The 18,897-nt window shown below is 38.2% G+C and overlaps 1 protein-coding gene across 1 annotated transcript in view; it reads left to right on the top strand.

Moving 5' to 3' along the window:
* Positions 1–18,897, top strand: part of Smc2 (structural maintenance of chromosomes 2) — a 49,049-nt gene that overhangs the window by 20,253 nt on the left and 9,899 nt on the right. The window contains exons 13-21 of the mRNA XM_021159844.2: positions 734–872; positions 1,619–1,738; positions 3,370–3,574; positions 5,637–5,772; positions 7,499–7,623; positions 9,707–9,900; positions 10,690–10,833; positions 15,616–15,810; positions 17,335–17,535. Coding sequence (XP_021015503.1) covers positions 734–872; positions 1,619–1,738; positions 3,370–3,574; positions 5,637–5,772; positions 7,499–7,623; positions 9,707–9,900; positions 10,690–10,833; positions 15,616–15,810; positions 17,335–17,535 — 1,459 coding nt within the window. The remainder of the gene's footprint in view (positions 1–733; positions 873–1,618; positions 1,739–3,369; positions 3,575–5,636; positions 5,773–7,498; positions 7,624–9,706; positions 9,901–10,689; positions 10,834–15,615; positions 15,811–17,334; positions 17,536–18,897) is intronic.

Raw genomic sequence — 18,897 nt, forward strand, 5'->3', positions numbered from 1 at the left:
TTTTTTTGGTTTTTCGAGACAGGGTTTTTCTGTATAGTCCTGGCTGTCCTGGAACTTACTCTGTAGACCAGGCTGGCTTCGAACTCAGAAATCTGCCTGCCTCTGCCTCCCAAATGCTGGGATTAAAGGTGTGCGCCACCACGCCCGGCTCTACATGGGGTTCTTAAGGCATTCATTTTTCACCTACTTTCAGTGTCAATATTGAACATTGAATCCTGAGTATCAGGCATGTGAGGGACGTACCCAGCTACTGAGCTACTGAGCTATTGCTACTGCTTTGTTAGGGCAGACATAACCAAACTTATGTGTTAAAGAGATTAGAACACCAAAGTTGTTTCCATTACATTGAAAATTTTTTTAGAAAGAGACTGGAGAAGTGGATCAGTGGTTAAGAGCACACACTGCTTGCTCTTTCCGAGGACCCAAGTTCAGTTTTTATCACCCACATCAGGTGGCTTACCCTTAAGTTCAACTCTTGGGGATCCAACACCCTCTTGTGGCCTCCACAAGAACTGCACTCATGTGCATTTACCGCCCCACAGGGACACCTCACCTGCATGCACATAATTAAAGATAAACAATAAGTCTGTGTTAATTTTATTGAAATATTTTAATTGCAATTCAGAAAATAGCTGACATTTTCTAACTATTATAATTCATTTGTTTGGAGTTCTTAACTAGGGTAGTATAATATTTACCTAACATTAACGTTTGGTTACCTCTCTAATTTTAGGGACCCAGAGAAGAACTGGAATCGAAATTCCGTGAAAGGACTTGTAGCTTCTCTGATAAATGTGAAAGATAATTCTACAGCCACAGCTCTGGAAGTGGTGGCTGGGGAACGACTCTACAATGTTGTAGTAGACACAGAGGTAAATGGATATTAATTAAAGAAAATTTAAAATTAATATTCTGCCTAAAAAATCATATAATGGTAGAAAAATTCTGTGCTTTTGTAGTCCTCTGAGCCACTTAAGCTTTTTAGTTAATTTTTTGACAGATTTAATTTTCATCTCTGCTGTCAAATTTATATTTATTTAAATTTGTAAACTAATCTCACAATTTTTTTATTACAGTAACATTGGATTTATTTACATTTCTTCAGATTTCACTGTTCTTGTTCATGTAAATTAACCTCATCACATACATTTTATGATGTATCTTTTAGTTTTCTGTGTGTTCTTCGCATGTACACACACCATGCAGAAAGCAGAAGGCATCCTACATATACATGGTATTTCCAGATACAGCTAGCTCCCTTTTCTGATTGCAGACTTGCGCCCCTTTCCTGCTTCTGTGTACTTGCTCTCTCCTCACCAATCTCACCTTCTAGTCTCTCTACATCAGCTTCTCCTTTTAAGATTCTATGCGTAAATGGCATTGTGCAATACTTTTTCTGACTTACATCACTTAGCAAAAAACCTTCCAAGTTCATTTATATGCCCACAAAAACATCTTCAGGAAGGCTGAATTATAATCTAGTTTGTATACTTTTAGAGTCTACAGTGGGAAACACACCACACATATATTTGGTGAACCCTAAACTTGTATGCGTTCTAGTTTAGTGTTTTTAATCACCATTAGTGTTTTTTCTTACAATTTCATATTTGTGTTTTAGGTTACTGCTAAGAAGCTACTAGAAAAGGGGGAGTTGAAGCGTCGATACACAATAATTCCTCTCAATAAGATTTCAGCCAGATGTATTGCTCCTGAAACTCTGAGGGTCGCTCAGAATCTTGTAAGTCTTATTTTGTCTTAATTACACATTTATCTCTTTCTTTTAACTCTAGCAAATAGTAATTTTAAGGGATATATTCATATAGAATTTTGGACAACTGAAACATGGCCCCTATTGTGCTGTATCTGCTAGTAAGAAAGTAGAAGTGTACAAGGAAATACATTTTTATTTTACCATACATTCTGATTGTTTTTAAAAGATTTGTTTTTATTATTATTACTTTTATTTAAGGCTGTGTATGAACATATGCGGTATGCGCATGTCCTTGGCTGCCCTGGAGCTGGGGTCACAAGCTGCCTGACGGGAAGAACAGCCGCTGTTCTCAACAAGCTTCTCTCCAGCACCCAGCTTGGGCGCTGAATACTGATCCAGAACATGAAGCTGGGCTGGAGAGAGATGGCTCAGCAGTTAAGACAACTGGCTGTTCTTCCAAAGGATCCAAGTTCCGTTCCCAGTACCCACATGGCAGCTCACAACTGTCTGTAATGCTAACTTCAGGGGGTTTAACACCCTCATACAGTCATGCATGCAGGAAAACACCAATTTACATAAGATCATTTTTAAAAAGAAGCCAAATATGTTTTTTCAATAAAATGATCTTGTTATTGAGCAGCTTTGTAAGGGTTTTGAGTTCAAAAGTTAGGTGAAACCCAGAAATAGCATTTGTAGTTAAGACACTAAGCAGATACCCAGTGTCTTCAGTATTATTGAGAAAATTTCAGTCAAAATAAATTCAAAATGCCCTTGTAGTTAAAAGTGGCTTCTGTTTGTTTTAGTTTGTGTCAGGAATGTTCACAAACTTAACTTGCCTGTGATTTAAGCCCTGGTTTAGTGAGTTGGAATCTCAAACACCAGCAAGAACACTTTGTCCTAGAGTTTATAGCCAGATCTGTTAATGCTGTGTCTGCTGGCTCAGGAGGCCTGAGCATGGTGCTGCCTTTGCTGTTTTGCTGCTGTCAGAACATGGGAAAGTTGGCCATTGTGAGTAAAGTTCATAAAGACGCTGTGATGGCAGTGGAAGACTAGGGCTTTGCCTGTCCTTTTTATCCTTTCATTGCGCTTATTTCCGGTTTTTAAAGTGGCTGCTGTAGTTCATTTGAATAAAAAAACATTGGCTGAAACATACTATTAATAATTGAAACCAAAATTCTGTAACTATGCTGATATAAAGATTACTGCACTTTAATTTATAGTTGTATTTATATAGCCGATTTAGATGTGTGAACTTGGTATCGGCTTCTTGAAAAAAACTTACAGTCCATAGTAGTTTGTGCTTTGGAGCCCCCACCCCCACCCCCGACCCCTCAACTACTGCCATTATAAGGTTTTTCTACATAGCCTTGGCTGTCTTGGAACTCATTCTGTAGACCAGGCTAGTCTTGAACTCAAACCTGCCTTTGCCTTCCAAGTGCTGGAATTAAAGGGGTGACCTACCACCACCCTAGTGCTTAGTATTTAAACTATTTTAGTTGGTAATAGGTCTTTCAGTGTTAAAACTATATTTTAAAGTAAAAAAAAAATTATTACTAGGTATATATATATATAAAATTTAGATATATTGTTGCAGTTCTTACTAGTTTATATTTCAAAGAAAGTAGTGTGTCCCGTGATAGATCTTTTTTTCCTTGTAGGTTGGTCCTGACAACGTTCATGTAGCTCTTTCCTTGGTTGACTATAAACCAGAACTTCAGAAAGGAATGGAATTTGTCTTTGGAACAACATTTGTTTGTAACAATATGGATAATGCCAAAAAAGTGGCCTTTGATAAAAGGATAATGACCAGAACTGTAACCCTTGGGGGTGATGTATTTGATCCTCATGGAACATTGAGTGGAGGTATGTTGTATATCTACCTGTGTTAATAATTCTCTGGTAAATTGTGTGTGCCTCTGAGTCAGTTTCTCTCTCTATTTCCAGTTGCTTTTTAAAGTACAGAAGAGTGTCAAAGCGCTCAAGTGGCTTATGATTAACTGTCATGGATCACCTCAGTAGCTCAGTCCTCTAAAGTGTATTCCTGTTTGCTCTTAGGCTAGTCCAGTCACTGGGGTAGGATCTTAGTTAGGGTTTTACTCCTGTGAACAGACATCATGACCAAGGCAACTCTTTTTTTTTTTTTTAATTGTGGTTTCATTGCTCTCATTTTTTTATAAGATATTTTCTTCATTTACATTTCAAATGCTATCCCCAAAGCTCCCTATACCCTTCTCCCTCCCTGCTCCCCAACCAACCCACTCCCACTTCCTGGCCCTGGCATTCCCTTGTACTGGGGCATATGATCTTTGCAATACTAAGGGCCTCTCCTACCATTCATGGCCGACTAGGCCATCCTCTGCTACATATGCAACTAGAGACACAGCTGGGGAGGGGGGGTACTGTTTAGTTCACATTGTTGTTCCTCCTATAGGGTTGCAGACCCCTTTAGTCTCCTTGGGTACTTTCTCTTGCTCCTTCATTAGGGGCCCTGTGTTCCATCCAATAGATGACTGTGAGCATCTACTTCTGTATTTGCCAGGCATTGGCATAGCCTCACAAGAGAGAGCTATGTCAGGGTCCTGTCAGCAAAATCTTTCTGGCATATGCAATAGTGTCTGGGTTTAGTGGTTGTATATGGGATGGATCCCCAGATGGAGCAATCTCTGGATGGTCTTTCCTTGTGTCTTAGCTCCAAATTTTGTCTCTGTAACTCCTTCCATGGGTATTTTGTTCCCCATTCTAAGAAGGAGCGAAGTATCCACATTTTGGTCTTCCTTCTTCTTGAGTTTCATGTGTTTTGCAGATTGTATCCAAGGCAACTCTTAAAAGGACAACATTTAATTGGGGCTGGCTTATAGGTTCAGAGGTTCAGTCCATTATCAAGACAAGAAGGTGGCAGCATCCAGACAGACAAGGTGCAGGAGGAGCTGAGAGTTTTATATCCACTTCTGACGGCTGCTAGGAGAATACTGGCTTCCTGGCAGCTAGGACTAGGGTCTTACCTACTCTAACAAGGTTACACTCATTCCAACAAGGCCTTAGCTCCCAATAGTGCTACTTCCTAGGCCAAACAAATCATCATGGATAGTGATGAGAATATGGGCTTCCTTAGGCATACTTTCTGCTCAGTTGCAGTTACAAAGGTTTTTTTTACTTTGTAAATTCTTAGTCTAACTACACATTTTCTCAAGAAATTGAATAACTCACTTTGCTATGTGCTGTTGCCCATGTTGAATCTTGAAGTGGTGCTTTAATGAATTGAAAACAATGATTATCCTGCAGTACTCTGGCCTAATAATATAATAACATTGAGTAATAGTATTCTGTACCAGAAAATATTGAAGATTGTTGTCTCGAGTATAGTATTTGTTTTTTTTTTTCCTTGCACTAGCTGCTTTTCAGAGTCCTAAAACAGATAGTGAACTGGTAATTGGATAACACATGTATAGTGAATTTCATAAAGCCCCATTCTATGAGCTAGTTGATTTCACTTATATTACATTTACTACAGGTCATTTGGCTCTGCTCCTGTTCTACTGTAACTCATTCTGAAGAATTCCTCTTTTCAGCATGTTTTCCTTAGAGCAAATGATAAACTGTATACTAATGTTCAAGGGTTAGGTTTCTTTCATTGGACAGAACAAACCATATGGCCAAGTTCAATGTCTGGAGTGAAAACTTAGCAAGATAGATCCAGTAGATAGAGCAGTGGTTATTTAATAAACTACCACATCTACCAAGAATTGTTTTTTTAGCAGCTGTGTATTTATTAAGGCTTGGATATTGGAATAGATTCCTTATTGTTATAAGTACAGTGTAGGATTTGCTGTTTGATCATTTCTAGTATAATTCTTTGAGAAAAGAATATTTAATAAGCATGTGGTAACTTTGTATCCAAAGCCTCTGTTAATTTGCTTCAATCCAGGTGCTAGGTCCCAGGCAGCTTCGATTTTAACCAAGTTTCAAGAAGTCAAAGATGTTCAAGATGAGCTGAGGACCAAGGAGAAAGAACTGCACGCTCTAGAAGAGGAGTTAGCAGGTCTTAAACATGTTGCCGAAAAGTAAGAGTCTCTGTTGGATTAAGCTATACACATTCTGCATGATAGAAAATTACTGGAAATTGACTCTCTGATTTTACTTTTAAGTTTATAATAAATTGAGTCTAATTTTTTACCCATTTTTCTTTTTTCCCTGATTTAAAAGAAGTTACCAGGGTCTAATTAAGTAAATACAAAAGAAATCCTCTTCTTGAAAAAATATGTGGTATTGGTGACGAGCTGGGTTTGGTGGGGCAAGCTTTGATATTCTGGCATGCTCTAGAGGACACGTGAGATCTTAGAATTTACTCAATGTGGTGTAGCCTTCAATAGTTGTCAGCCCTAAAATCTGGGAGGATGACCAGGAAAACCCTTGCCAAACACAAATACTGAGCAAACACCTACTATGCCTTAGAGTCAGCCAGGAGTCAGTGCTTGCCATGACACTTCTGCACTAAGTATTGCAAAGTTACAAACATTGCTTGAAATATAATTGTAATTTTTCCAGTCTCTCTGAAGATGGTAAGCAAAGACTTGTAAAAAAACACTTTGTTTAGAATTTACAATACTGAATAAATGTAAAATAAATCTAAAAGATAAAATGATTTGTGTAAGTCAATAACATTCAATTCCTGAAGTTTAAAATTACACTAAGATGTGAGGTCTGCTGTATGTATGGAAGAGATGTTCATATTCTGTTAGAGAGTGGCCATGCCAGTATGAAATTGTGTGAAAACACCCATTTCCCCCCACATCTTTATTTATGTTAATCAGTTGTGCAGCAGATTCATCAGAGTTTCTCCATCCTGTGGCAGCTTTATCAAGGTGCTGGCGAGTTCATAATGCTCTGGGCTTTGCATCTTTTATTTGTTTTAGGTGCAGGAAGTTAATTATTCTTCAGATTTGCTTATTGACTAGTTAGAGCACTGAGGTAAAAGAAACTGATTTTGAAAAATTAAAAAATATTTAAGGATCAGCAAAAGCCCTTCTTATATATTGTATCAGGCCTTTGATATAATTTTCTTTAAACTTTCTGTGTTTTACAAATATTTAATGACTTGGAAAAGAAAGTGCTGTTTTATTTACTGTCAAACAGTTTCAAGTAAGAACACTCAAGATAGTGTTTAGATTTGGGCCAATCCTTTCTCTTCAGAGCTTCTGAATTTCTAGTGTTGTGAATTTATATGAACTTGAAATTTCACTGCAACTGAGTTAGCTAAATACTTTGCAACGAGATGAGGAGCCAGAACGTGAGAAAAAGTATGCCATTGCTAAAGCTTATTACAGCTGCTTAAGGTGAATCCCATGACTTCCTACACTATAAGAAGTGAAACATTACTGTTACTCACATTTGAAAATAGGAATTAATAAATATGTAGCCAGGTTTAGACAATTTTTATATATTGTTTATGTATTTTTATGTATTTATATATTATGAATTGGTATTAACTTTATTTTTTAGTAATTAGTGGATAGATACAGGTATATTATTGCATTTACATAAACTTAATTTATTCAAAGATCACTTCTAGTATTTTGTAAAATTAAGGCTTATTTGAAAATAGTTGTTTGGTGTCCTGACCATTTACAGTTTACCTGAAGCGATAGCTTTCCATGGTAACCAATGTCATCGAATTCTGTTTGTGGTATGTGAGGTTATTTTGTTTGTATTGCTTTAGGTAAGAGCTTCATGTTTGAATGCATGTCACAGACACCAAGGATACTTATATTATAAACTTGTCTTTTCAAGGTATCGCCAACTGAAACAGCAGTGGGAGATGAAGACAGAGGAGGGAGACTTATTGCAAACTAAACTTCAGCAAAGCTCTTATCATAAGCAACAAGAAGAATTAGATGCCCTTAAAAAAACCATTGGTAAGATGAAACCCACTGTGCCTAATCTCTTTGTGCTGCTCTCATTTGTTTTAAACTCAGAAGATTTGATGCTCAGAGCACACATGGGTGTTTTTCTGTGGAATAAATTCAAGCATGGGACTTTTGGTTCTTTAGGTTGTGATCATCCTCATTTTTATTATGCATTGCTATTTTTTTGTTTTGTTTTGTTTTTTTGTTTTTCGAGACAGGGTTTCTCTGTGTAGCCCTGGCTGTCCTGGAACTTACTCTGTAGACCAGGCTGGCCTCGAACTCAGAAATCCGCCTGCCTCTGCCTCCTGAGTGCTGGGATTAAAGGCGTGCGCCACCATGCTCAGCCATATCACTAATTTTTTTTTTTTTTTAAAGATTTATTTATTTATTATATGTAAGTACACTGTAGCTGTCTTCAGACACTCCAGAAGAGGGCGCCAGATCTCATTGCGGATGGTTGTGAGCCACCATGTGGTTGCTGGGATTTGAACTCTGGACCTTCGGAAGAGCAGTCGGGTGCTCTTAACCACTGAGCCATCTCACCAGCCCCCCACTAATTTTTTTTAAACTAATATTCACTAACATCAGTATGGAAAAGCTCTCATTCCATGAAATCTTTGTCTAGACATTTTAGGATTCTCTAATCTTACAGTTGTGAGCAGATGACGTGAATATTTAGTATTTAATTTGCACTTTGTTCATTATTAACATTTGGGATACTTTTTGTATGTACTTTATCAGATCTTTGGGTTTCTATTTTAAGTTTCCTATTTGCCCATTTTTCCTGTAGGTGATTTGTTTTCTCCCATTGTTTACATACAAAATGTTCAATATAATGCATTTTGTAGCTACTTTTGTGCTGCTACTTTATTTGGCAACATGAACCTGGAGAGTGGATCCTAACATTGAGATGAACTAAAGTCTCATGCAATAACCAACTTTATTCAGAGCATCAGACAATTTATACTCTGAGGGTATTATTGAAGGCTAAGCAAAGTCATATGAACAAAAGTCACTTGAGTTTGGCTGTATATAGTTAGAAGGGCAAAGGCACATTAGTTCAAGCTGTATACTATCAGAAGAACAATTCTTACTTGGAAACATCATTCTGAGTAATAATGATAAGATGATGGGTAATCTGAAGTAAACTCTATTCCTATTGCTACACCTAGAAGGGTCATGAAAGCACATTCCAATAATAACCAATGTCGTGGAGAAACAGGGATTACAAGACTCTTGTCCTGTTTACTTGGAGGTTTCTCACAAGATCTTAGAAATTTGACACACAGCATCATTTATGTACTGTGTTCAGACATTTTCCTGTGCAAATTCCTGAAGTGTTCCATATTTTTTAAGATACTTTCTTCCCTCCTTTAATTATAATTTAATTGTATATAGCAGCTTGTTTTATTTTTGTCATTAATTATGATAAAAGTCTACATGTGAATTTCTCTACTAATGTTTCTATTCTGCACTGAACAGCGATAGAAAACAGTTCAGTGCTAGCTTCTGGAACTATGTTTGTACCATGATCCTAGCTCTGACAGATGTGATACATGACAGGAGTATATCCATTCTCCCTTGTTTACTTCAGTTTAAACTCATCCTGATCCTCTGTTGTCATGGAAGGCTATGTGGTTGGGCATAAATAGGCAGAACCAATGTAAGCTAGGGCTAACTAGAGTTATGGACAATAGTGTTAACACAGTGTTGATTTGAACTGTAAGGTAGAAGATGTATGTAATTCAGTAGTCCAGCATAGGCTTTGTTAATACAAGGTTGAGTTTTATCCATATCATTTTAAAAACAGAAACATGCCTCTGCCTCCCCCAAATACAGAAACATGCCTCTGCCTCCCCCAAATACAAACTAATCTTTCAGAAGAAATAACGTGAGAAGTCATTAGGTCATTCAAATACTACTTTTAATAGAATTTATGTTTCACTATGCCAGTTCCAAAACATAGCTAAAATGATTTAAAATATTCAAACTCTAGCTTTTAGTTTTTCAAAGCATTTCTTAAATTGATTTGATTTATAAGCTTTTGGCTGTGTTATTAAGTTAGTCATATTTAACTACCCTTGTGATTCAGAGGAAAGTGAGGAGACATTAAAAAGCACAAAAGAAATCCAAAAGAAAGCTGAAGAAAAGTATGAAGCATTGGAGAATAAAATGAAAAATGCAGAAGCTGAAAGAGAGAAAGAACTGAAGGATGCTCAGAAAAAGCTAGATTGTGCCAAAACAAAGGCAGATGCATCTAGCAAGAAAATGAAAGAAAAACAACAGGTAAGATCTTAATCAGCAATCTTTTAAAATCAGTGTAGAATAGAAGGTGATGATATGTCAGGGGCTAGCCACTCATCAGTGTTGATTCCAAAATTAAACAAGTTATATAAATTGTAAATTATGAATCTTACAAGCAAGACACTGTTCTGTAAATGCTGCAATTGAGTCAAGCAAAGCAGGAGCAGATCATGATGTGTGTGTGCCTTTGATCAGAGGGCTAACAGATTGATGTTCCTAGTTATCATGAACTTGTGGATATGAACTGTGAGATACTGAAGTTAAGCATGCCATATTAACCAGGTCTCATAAAATTGCAGACAGATCTTTAATACTTTTGCATGGTGACACGGCTGGTATTTGAATGTATTTATGTCTCCAAAGACTGCACTCTAAATTTTACAAACTCTCCACCCAGCTTAAAAGCCTTTCATTAAATACCTTCACAAAAATTTTCCAGTGAACTAAAAATCTATAGTAGAAAACAAAATCAAGATACAAAGGCTTTTGCACACTAAAAAATTTTGTCACTAAAGCTCACTACTTCATATGTTAACATAGAATTTTTAATGTTTCTATACTATAATTACAGATAAATGCAATAATTATGCAGTTTTCTAAACTCAAAATTTATATGATTTATATGTTTTCTTTTTCTTCTGAGGTAACAGCTTGGTTTGATGGTAGTTTAATACTAAACAGTCATACTTAAATGAGAATAATGTTAATTTTTATCTCTGTATGAAGCTAAATTACTTGCCAGCAGTTAACCTTAAATGTGTGTTTCTGTAGGAGGTTGAAGCTATCACTCTGGAGCTGGAGGAGCTCAAAAGAGAGCATGCATCTAATGAGCAGCAGCTTGATGCCGTGAATGAAGCCATCAAAGCCTATGAAGGTCACATTGAAAAAATGGCAGCTGAGGTCGCTAAAAATAAGGTAAGATTTGTTACCAAATTGGAGAAATTTAAAAACCTTGGTAGAAAGGTTTCTATTTGGGTTTACGAAGCATGCTGAAGCAGATTGTCCTTTGTCCTTTGGGGTTGGAGATTTAAATAGGAGTCAGTTATTAACTTCACAGATGACAGCATGTTGTGCGTGTGCGTGGATGGGTGGCTCTGAGAGTCCAAGCCCCAGGGCTATAGTTCCACACACCGCATGAGATGGTGATAGCTCCCGGGAGAGGTTGGGTCCCTTCTTTGATTTCAGAGAAAGAGGGAGGATGTCCTTTGTCAAATGGTTGCTGAGTATTTCACAGAAATGTCTTTCAGGTGGGCATGGGTCTTAGGCTGGCCAAAACTGGGGGCTGGGAGTAGGGAGGGAGCTTGTAGTGGGAGGAAGAAAGGCAGGCAGCGTGTTACTGACTTAGAGGGTGTGGGGGAAGCTGAGTTATCAGAGTGAGGGATGTGTCAGGTCACACTCTTTCTCTTAGTCTCTGAAGAAAGTGCGAATTAGATCCTTTTCCAGATGGTGGTCACTGGGGAGCCTGTTGCAGTTTCAGATTCAGAAGCTCTTGGTGCGGTGCTGCCATATTCTTTCTGCACAGCAGCTTTGATGCTATGGGTGGGCCTGGTCCCTAGCCCAAAATTTAATGTTCATCTACTTATGAAATGTTGAATTGACATGATTGATTTAGTGCTTTAAGTCTTTTCATTTATGATCAGAGCATGAGGTGAAGTGGGGATTCTAGAAAGTTATAAAATCGCAGCAGATTTTCATTCTGAGTCTACTCAAATATATCCATGAAGTAAAATGAACAGAGTTTAAAGAAAAAAAAAATAACTGTTTGGGTGAAAGGATTGATCACTAGAGGTAAAGCGAATTCTAAGGAGCATAAGGACAACAGAAAAAAGTAGGTATTACCCCCAGGGCTGAGGGGACTGATCCACAGATACAGCCCTGGAGCCCCACTTTACTCACAAGGCTGAGAACCAGAGATCTAACTGCAGAGCTGTGACTAATTTGGCAATGATTTGGGTTTGCTAGAAAGAAAACTGTCTACAGAAAGGTTGTGTATGTGGCTACTGAGAAACAAATTTCTGTGAGCACTGATCTTTAGGTGATATCCAGCCTGGAACCATGTAAAGCCCTGTGCTAGGACATGCCTGGTACTGTCCCATGTACTTGGGGCAGCTCTGCCTTCCTACAGTGTCTCTGCAGTGATGTAACACTGTAAAGCAGCAATAGTGTTGCAGCTTATAGGGGAGAAATGGACAGTTCACAGAAGCAGCACTGTAAAGGCTAAGATTCACAGACTCTTTTCTTTTCAGACTTGCTTTAATCATTTTAAGTAGTCTTGTAGTATTTCTACTCCTGCAGTATATCTCTAGTATAACCTTCATTTTTCAAGTATTTGGATTTTTAGCTGTGATGCTGTTCTTTAGTGGCATGAGTTTTGTGTTAGTTAAATACACATAGTATTTACAGAGATCTTCCATCCACATAGGAACTTTATAGTAAAGAGCATTTTACCTTTGCCTTGTACTTCTCGTATCCTGTTATCTTTTACCGTGAGAATGATTGCTTTTTGTAATTTTTGTTTTATTTTTCATTTTATATCCCAATTACAGCCCCCTCCTCTTCTCAGTCCTACCCTTACAAATCACTGTCCCCAATGCTCCCTCCCCTTCTCTTCAGAGAAGGGGATCCTGCTTGTACCATCCCACCCTGAAACTTCTAATCCCAGCAGGACTAGACACATCCTCTCCCGCTGAGGCTCAAGCACGCAGTTCAGGTAGGGGATCCGATGGCAGGGAACAGAGACTGAGACAGACCCTGCTCTACTTGTTAGGGGACCGATATGAAGACCAAGTAGCATATGTAAGGGGTCTAGGTCCAGCTCCTACATGCTCCCTGATTAGTGGTCCAGGCTCTCTTAAGTCCCCATGGTCCTAGTTTAATTGACTCTGTAAGTCTTCCCGTTCATTTGTATCCCTAGTTCTTCCACAAGATTCCCCAAGTTCCTCCTGATATTTGGTGGTGGGTATCTGCATCTGCCTCCATCTGCTGCTGGATGAAGACTCTCAGGACACAGTTCCTGACTGCAAACATAGCAGAATATTATTAATAGTGTCGGGCTGACTCTCTCATGTGGGCTGGATCTTGTGTTGGGGCAGTCAGTGGTTAGCTGTTTCCATAGCCTCTGCTCTGTCTTTATCCCTGCACATCTTATAGACAAGACAAATTTGGGTTGAAGGTTTTGTGGGTGGGTTGATGTCGTCCCCCCTCCTCTGGAAGTCCTGCCTGCCTACAAGAGATGGCCACTTCAGTCTTTATACCCCTTCTGGTAGGAATCCCAGCTTGAGTCACCCCCGTAGGCTCCCTGTATCCTGCCCCTGTCCCAGGAGAGTTAGTCACTGGAGATGCCCATCAGTGGTTTCCATGAGAATGATTGCTTCCTTGTGTAGCCTATAGTATTTGAGAGTATTCACTTCACTCTTGACATTATTTCTGATTACATTCCATTTTGCAAACACATTATTACATACTACATTAGCAGAATAGCAATTTTTAACTACTACTTTTCTAAGAATTTATTTGTCTGAACTTTATAGTTCACGTTGATTAGATGTTTTGCAGTTTCTGTTCAATTTTTCTTTCTTGCCTCTAAGGTAAATTTTAATTTTTGTTCTGGTTTCCTTTATTTTGATTTTTTTTTCATCTCAATTTCTTCCTCTGTCTTATACTACGCTCTATCAACATCATGTTATTTTTCTTTTAATAGGAAACTGTAAGATAGATGAGTTAGTTTTTAAAGGTTGTTCAGTCAAGCTTTACCTTACAAATTATTTCCTTTTGCTGATAGAGCAGATAAGCACTCTCTCTGGGAGCTAAGGAAGGAAATTAACTTCCTACTAACTAATTGGCTTGAGACAAACAAGATTAAAACTCCATTTCTGCTCAGTCTGAGGTGATAGGGCTCATGTGTATTTTCTCCCAGTGCAGAAAACACTGGCAGCTACATCTGTAGCGCTCCTTTTCAGTCTCAGCGTGATCTTCTTAGCCGTGCCTCTGTCGAATGTTCTTAGAGTTGATAAGACTGGAGACGCTCCCCTTAAATGGATCACTTTTACTCTTTCTTTTTTTCCAAAGGGTTTTAAAGGCTAAAATATCTTTAGATTTTAAGATGAGTCTTGATTTTTTTTTTTTTCCTTGCACAGACCATTGATGAACGCATTTAAATTCACTCTGAGCACATGTAACAATCCTAGGTGTGGAACATTGCTGCTTGGAATTATTTATTTCCCAAATACGCTCCTCCCCCATCTAAATTATTATTAATGCTTACTTAAGGAAGTCATTTCTTAAGAGTCTTTTGGTAGGTTGTTGTACTTACTTGGCTTTGTCTTAGTTTTCTTCCCCCCTAATGTAAGTGTAAGATAAGCTAGGGTTTTTCTCCTTTTGTCTCATGTAAACTTTGTCCTGTGAATTTGTAAATCTTATCTTTACTATGGGCACGTTCAACACCCAGAATAAAGCAAAGGGGCTTGAGGAGTTGGGAGCAGAGGAAACCACACCTGTAATTAGTCATTTGAAAGTTAAGTAGCCTCTCCACTTAGGTGGAGCAGGTGGCCCTAAGTCAGAGTAAGAAATCTTTCCTTGCACCAAGTCTGTTGGTTTCAACAAAAAGAGGGTTCTCTCTTCATTTTTCTTTTGACCCCTGTACTCAAATGCTGTGACATTCTGTTACCAGAGGTCATATTCTTTTTTTTTTTTTTTTTCTGAGACAGGGTTTCTCTGTGTAGCCCTGGCTGTCCTGGAACTCACTCTGTAGACCAGGCTGGCCTGGAACTCAGAAATCCACCTGCCTCTGAAAGATCCTGAGAGAGAGTGAAAAATTATGTAAGCCCCTAGACGTGTGTCCACAATAGGCCTCACTAATGGCAGGGAGTAAAAGTTTAACTCACCCCATTGTTCCAGGTTGTACTAACCACAAAGTAGAAGTTTAACTTGCTCCATTGTTTCATGAAATGTTCATACAGAATACTCTAACCGTTCTTTGAACCCGTTATGCTTGCCAAATGCTATAGCCCAATGCCAGGTGTTTGCAGTTTCTGCCTTTATAAACCTCTTACCCCTTGAGCTCGGTGTCGACTCCTCTACCCCTGCGTGGGATACAAGTCGTTCCCAGTGCACTGGCCTTTCCCGATTAAACCTCTTGCTGTTTGCATCAAGATTGGTCTCTTGCGAGTTCTTGGGCGTCGCATCATTCCGGGACTTGATGAGCCCTCCCCCCCCCAACCCCGTTTCGGGAGTCTTTCACCTCTGCCTCCCAAGTGCTGGCCACAGGTCATATTCTTATCACCTTACATTTGTAGAAGGGAAACTTCCTTGGCCACCGTATCTTATCTTGAGTCCTTATTTTTGCTCCTCTTCTTGTTCTTTGGAGATCTCTCAGTTTATCTTCTTGTTAGTTAACTTCACAGAACTTTTTAAACTGAGAGACATAGCAGGTCAGAGTTTGTAGTCCTCCTCTCAGGCATTCATCCCCCCACACTACATGTAGTCAAAAGTCTTGATTATAGCATGGATCGTATGTCATGTTGATTCTATTAGTGGTGATGTGACTCACTTTACTGTGTGTAAAATGTGAAGGGTTAGACAGCCATTACCTGTAGTCATATGCTCCAAAAGTCTGTCAGACACACTTGGGGCAGGGTTAGAGTACTTATTTGTCACCTGACTGATAGTCATTAGTTTTCCTTTCTGTTGCTATTTTAGGAATCAATGAATAAAGCTCAAGATGAGCTGATGAAGCAAAAGCAAATAATAACAGCCCAGGACAACATAATTAAAGATAAATGTGCAGAAGTGGCGAAACACAATTTGCAAAACAATGAGTCTCAGCTTAAAATTAAGGAGTTAGACCACAGCATAAGCAAACATAAGCGGGAAGCGGATGATGCTGCTGCAAAGGTATGGTTACGTTGAGTTTTACAACCTGGAGAATCAGGGGTTGGTTTCTGAGCTCTTGAACAATTCTAGTAACTGCTCAATAGGAAACTTGCTGCAAATGGCAGAAATATAGCCTAAAGTATACTTGAGTTTACAGCTGTGATAACTGCTATCATTAACAGTCATTTTCAATTATAATCAAATGATTTGTTTTTAAATTTAGTTGTAGACATTTATTTCTCTCTATATGATGTATTTCTGTAATATTTAATGGTATCCAATCGGATTGGTGTTATTCATACTTACTGATAAAACTTATTATTAGTAATAATATATACATTATCTTATCACAAGTTGAATTTAAAGAACTCACAAGTGTGTGTGTGTCTCATTTTAAAAGACATTGCTTTTTCAGGTATTCAATATGATTTTGTGCAATGCAGTTATTTCAAAATTATCCCAGCTTTTAATAGCACTAAAAATACCTTCCTTTGCTATGTCACAGTATAAGTATTTTAAGGAGTATATGGTTGCCTTTGTAAAATTATTCTATCAGACACTGTACTGAAGATACCATATCCACCCAGCACCTTCAAAGACCTGACTAGTCATCCATCTCAGAAGCCAGACTGTAATTGAAAGTTGACATAGTATTTTAGAAGTAAGTAGATTGGACAAGGATTACTCTACTGATAAGAATGAATCTCCCACAGTTTTAGAGGAAAACCATGAAGAATTGTAATTCCAAAGTTTGAAGTGCTTGTAGTAATGAAAAAGTTACATTTTACCTTGCAAGAAGAGGTGGAGGTAGGGATAGTCAACATTCAGTGCTTTTTTTTCTTAGATAATAATTCTGAGAAAATTACGTAGTCACAATTAGGCTTTCATGACTTCATCAAATATTGTGACTATTTCTAAGGAATTTTAGCTACACACAAATTACTTTTTGAAGTAATAGATTGAATTAGGTAAAATCCTATCAGATGAGCCTCATGTGACTTAATTTTAATACAGATGTTTTGAATATACAAATGAAGCATCTTCAATCTGGAAGTCTTAAGTGCTTCAAAATGTAAAAGAGAAAAATCAACACCTGGTCTACTGTACCAGGTCAGAGCAAAAGGAAAGGCACGGGAAAGATGTCATGTAAAATCGTCTTCAGATTTCCTGTCTCTGAGATATCTCATTGTATATTTGTAAATATTCCAAAATTCGAATAACCAAACCAAAGCATTTTTCACAGCAGAGTGTTTTAGAACACAGGACACTCAATTTGACTTTGTAAAAAACTTTGTTTTTCACTCATCCTTGCTAATGGTTGGTGGGAGGACTCTGTGTATTCTGCTTCTTTAGTCCACAGTCCCCAGAAAGGGATTCACCATCCTCATTCCTACAGAGGCACATGCCATCCACCCTTCCTTTTTCTGTGGCATTATGATTATTTTCCTCTGAAATAGTTGTTTTAAAAATAGTAAACCTTTAGGAAACTGGTTTGAAAAATGTTTGGTGTGAATATAATTTTTTTTCTTTTGCATATGTGGCCAGGTATCCAAAATGTTGAATGATTATGATTGGATTAATGCTGAGAAACACCTATTTGGCCAACCTAATAGTGCCTATGATTTCAAAACAAACAACCCCAAAGAAGCTGGCCAGAGACTTCAGAAGTTACAGGAAGTAAAAGAGAAACTAGGGAGAAATGTTAACCTGAGAGCGATGAATGTGCTGACAGAAGCGGAAGAGCGGGTGAGTCTGCTTCCTAGCACTGTTGGCCATGTTAGAACAGTTTAGTGTCTGTGATGGTAGATGGCCTCTTGCCTAATGTGGTTTTTGTTTGCCTGTTCCTCCATCTTTTTCATTTCTTCCTTGTTATTTTGCTCTTTTGGTACATCAGTTCCCTTTATGCTGTCTTGTATCCATGGCTTTTGTTATCTGCTGAAACTGTTTGTCTTTCTGTGATGAGACATCGTGACCAAGTCAGCTTTTATAAGAGAAAGTATTTAACTCGTGTTGCTTACAGTTTCAGAGGTTCATTTTCATGATGGCAGCATGGCAGCATGCAGACAGGTCCTGAAGCAGTAGCTGAGAGTTAGATCCTGCTCTGTGGAGGCAGCAAGGGAGAGACTCTGGTCGCCACCTGGGCTTTTGAAATTTCAAAGCCCACTCACAATGATCCACTTTCTTCAACAAGGCCACACCTAATCCTTTTTTGTTTTGTTGGGTTTTTTTTGTTTTGTTTTCGAGACAGGGTTTCTCTGTGTAGCCCTGGCTGTCCTGGAACTCACTTTATAGACCAGGCTGGCCTGGAACTCAGAAATTCGCCTGCCTCTGCTTACCAAGTGCTGGGCACACCTAATCCTTTTAATACTTTCAAATATTTCTATCCTGTGGTGACTAAGTGTTCAAATATATTAGCTTATGGGGCATTCTTATACAAACCGCTTGCTTACTCTTTGACATGCCTTGTGAATCTAGTTTGCTGCTGGTCTGTATCCTCATTCCTTCTGCCCTTGGTAAGGTCTGAGTTCTGCCTGTAATACATATTAAAACCATTGTATAAGCAATGACTAAAACTGCTAAATGGGTGTTACGCACAGTTTTACTACTCTGTAAATCTAGCAGCATTTTCTTGGTTTTAATGCTCTCAGTTACTTGATAGTGAACCCATCTCTTCTGTCAGGACAAAACTTTTGCAGTCTAGGATGAGAGTTTAGTGCCAAGGGGTGACGAACCTGGAAGGAAGTAGTCTAAGGAAACCTCCCGACTCTTGAGAATCTCACAGGGAAAGAGCGTTCTCAGGAACTGTATTTATGCTTTATGTTTTTCTTTTAATTCAGCAAAATTCATTTTGTATTTGTATTAGAGAATTAATAAGATATGTATGGAATTGATACTAATTCAAAACATGGGGTATATACATCACTGTAAAGAATTAAATTATTTGTGGCACTGATAAAACTGGCCAACTTGTACTTAATGCTTTCATTATTATTTTTCAGGTTGCCTCAAATGCTAGGAAGAAAAGGGACTGTTAGTATGACCTAAATATTTTTAGGACTTAGCAAACTCTTGGCTTCCGTAGTTGAATTTCCCTGTATGTTGATACAT

The sequence above is a fragment of the Mus caroli genome, chromosome 4, assembly GCF_900094665.2.
Source record: "Mus caroli chromosome 4, CAROLI_EIJ_v1.1, whole genome shotgun sequence".
NCBI classification, from domain to species: Eukaryota; Metazoa; Chordata; class Mammalia; order Rodentia; family Muridae; genus Mus; species Mus caroli.